Source organism: Charadrius vociferus, unplaced genomic scaffold, assembly GCF_000708025.1.
Source record: "Charadrius vociferus isolate BGI_N301 unplaced genomic scaffold, ASM70802v2 scaffold2973, whole genome shotgun sequence".
Taxonomy (NCBI): domain Eukaryota; kingdom Metazoa; phylum Chordata; class Aves; order Charadriiformes; family Charadriidae; genus Charadrius; species Charadrius vociferus.
This window is the reverse complement of record NW_009647625.1, coordinates 1-1,365: the sequence shown is the minus strand read 5'-3', so window position 1 is coordinate 1,365 and position 1,365 is coordinate 1. Positions and strand designations below refer to the sequence as shown.

The following is a 1,365-nucleotide window of genomic DNA, read 5'->3' as shown; positions in this document are numbered from 1 at the left end:
AGACACCAGTAGCAAAAATAACTCGCCCTCAGATACAGAGGACAGCATTGAAATCAAGAGGGATTCCTTACTCTGGAAACCCAAAAAGTATTTAAAGAGCTAAACCAAGCAGTCATGGAAAGTCCCTCGTTAGCCAATCCACACCACAACAAGCTTTTTTATATTGTATTTACACGAAGAGAAAGGAGTAGCCACTTGGCCCAGAAGTGTCTGCAGGCTGTAGCATATCAGTCAGCAGAGCCAGACCTCATCATTCAGGGCAGGATTTCATGCGCTAGGGCTGTTGCAGCAGCAGCTGTGGTGATGGAGAGGGCAAGAAATGTCGTCCTGGGGCACCTCCTAAACCTCACGGTTCATTCCTGACTCCTTCGTTCTCCTCTGCAGAGTTGAAGCAAGTGTGGGTGCACCACGGTTGGGAAGCGCATTGGTTTACAACAATAAGCATAGGTGGTCGTTGGCCTGTTTGGCTGAACTCTTCGTCCCTGCCCCAAGGTCCACCCAGAGTCCCCGAGATGTGCCCTGCCTTGGCTGGCCCTGCGGCATGGGCAGCCGGGAGCCCCAGGGCAAAGCCCACTGCATCTGCCCCAGGCTGTGTGGCCTTGGCTGGCTGGGGAGAGGAGGGGACAGCGGGGGGACAGCCCGGGGGTGACAGCCCGGGGGTGCCAGGAGGGTCGGCAGGCAGTGAGAGGCATGGGGGGTGGCAGGATGGGCCCAGGGCTGTCGGGAGAGCCAGCCCTGGCTCAGGGGCTGCCGGGAGGTGACGCTGGGTGGTGAAGGCCCCTGGATGAAAGGAAGGACACCAGAGACTTGGGGGCCGCCAAGAGAGCGGGCGAGGACAGGCCGGGGGACAGCAGGGACAGCAGCGGCCTGGGGCGGCAACAGGCCTTTTGTCACAATGGGTGTGAGGCGTGGGGGGGCGGGGGCGGTGTGCCGTGTCCCAGTGGCCATAGTGACCGGTCAGGCCTGGCAACGCTGCGTGCGAGACAGGGAGCAGAGGCAGCACTGGGCTCAGCCCACACCGCTTGCCCCGGGCCCCTGGTTGGGCCCTTCCCTGCACCACAGGAGACGCCATCGCGGAGCAGGCACTGCCCGGCTCTGGCAATGTCCTGCGTCCACTACAAGTTCTCCTCCAGGCTGCGCCATGACATGGTGATCTTTCAGGGCCAAGACAACTCCCTCAGTGACCTCAAGTGCCAGATCATGGCCCGCGAGAAGCTGAAGGCGGCCCACTGCGACCTGAGGGTCAGCGATGCCCAGACGGAAGAAGGTGTGTGAGGGGGCAGGCGCGGGGAAATGTGGGATGATGTGTTACAGTAACACACCTGCCAGATTTCTTTGAAAACTTGTGGAGAAATAAGTGATAGA

General features: G+C 59.9%; 1 protein-coding gene across 1 annotated transcript; it reads left to right on the top strand.

Moving 5' to 3' along the window:
* Nucleotides 1-1,101: 1,101 nt before the first annotated feature.
* On the top strand, nt 1,102-1,267 carry LOC104282931 (E3 ubiquitin-protein ligase RBBP6-like; the record flags this gene model as incomplete). The annotated part of the gene is made up of 1 exon (XM_009881065.1): nt 1,102-1,267. A coding segment is annotated over exon 1 (166 nt), but the record flags the coding sequence as incomplete, so codon positions are not given.
* Between the last annotated feature and the right edge of the window lie 98 nt (nt 1,268-1,365).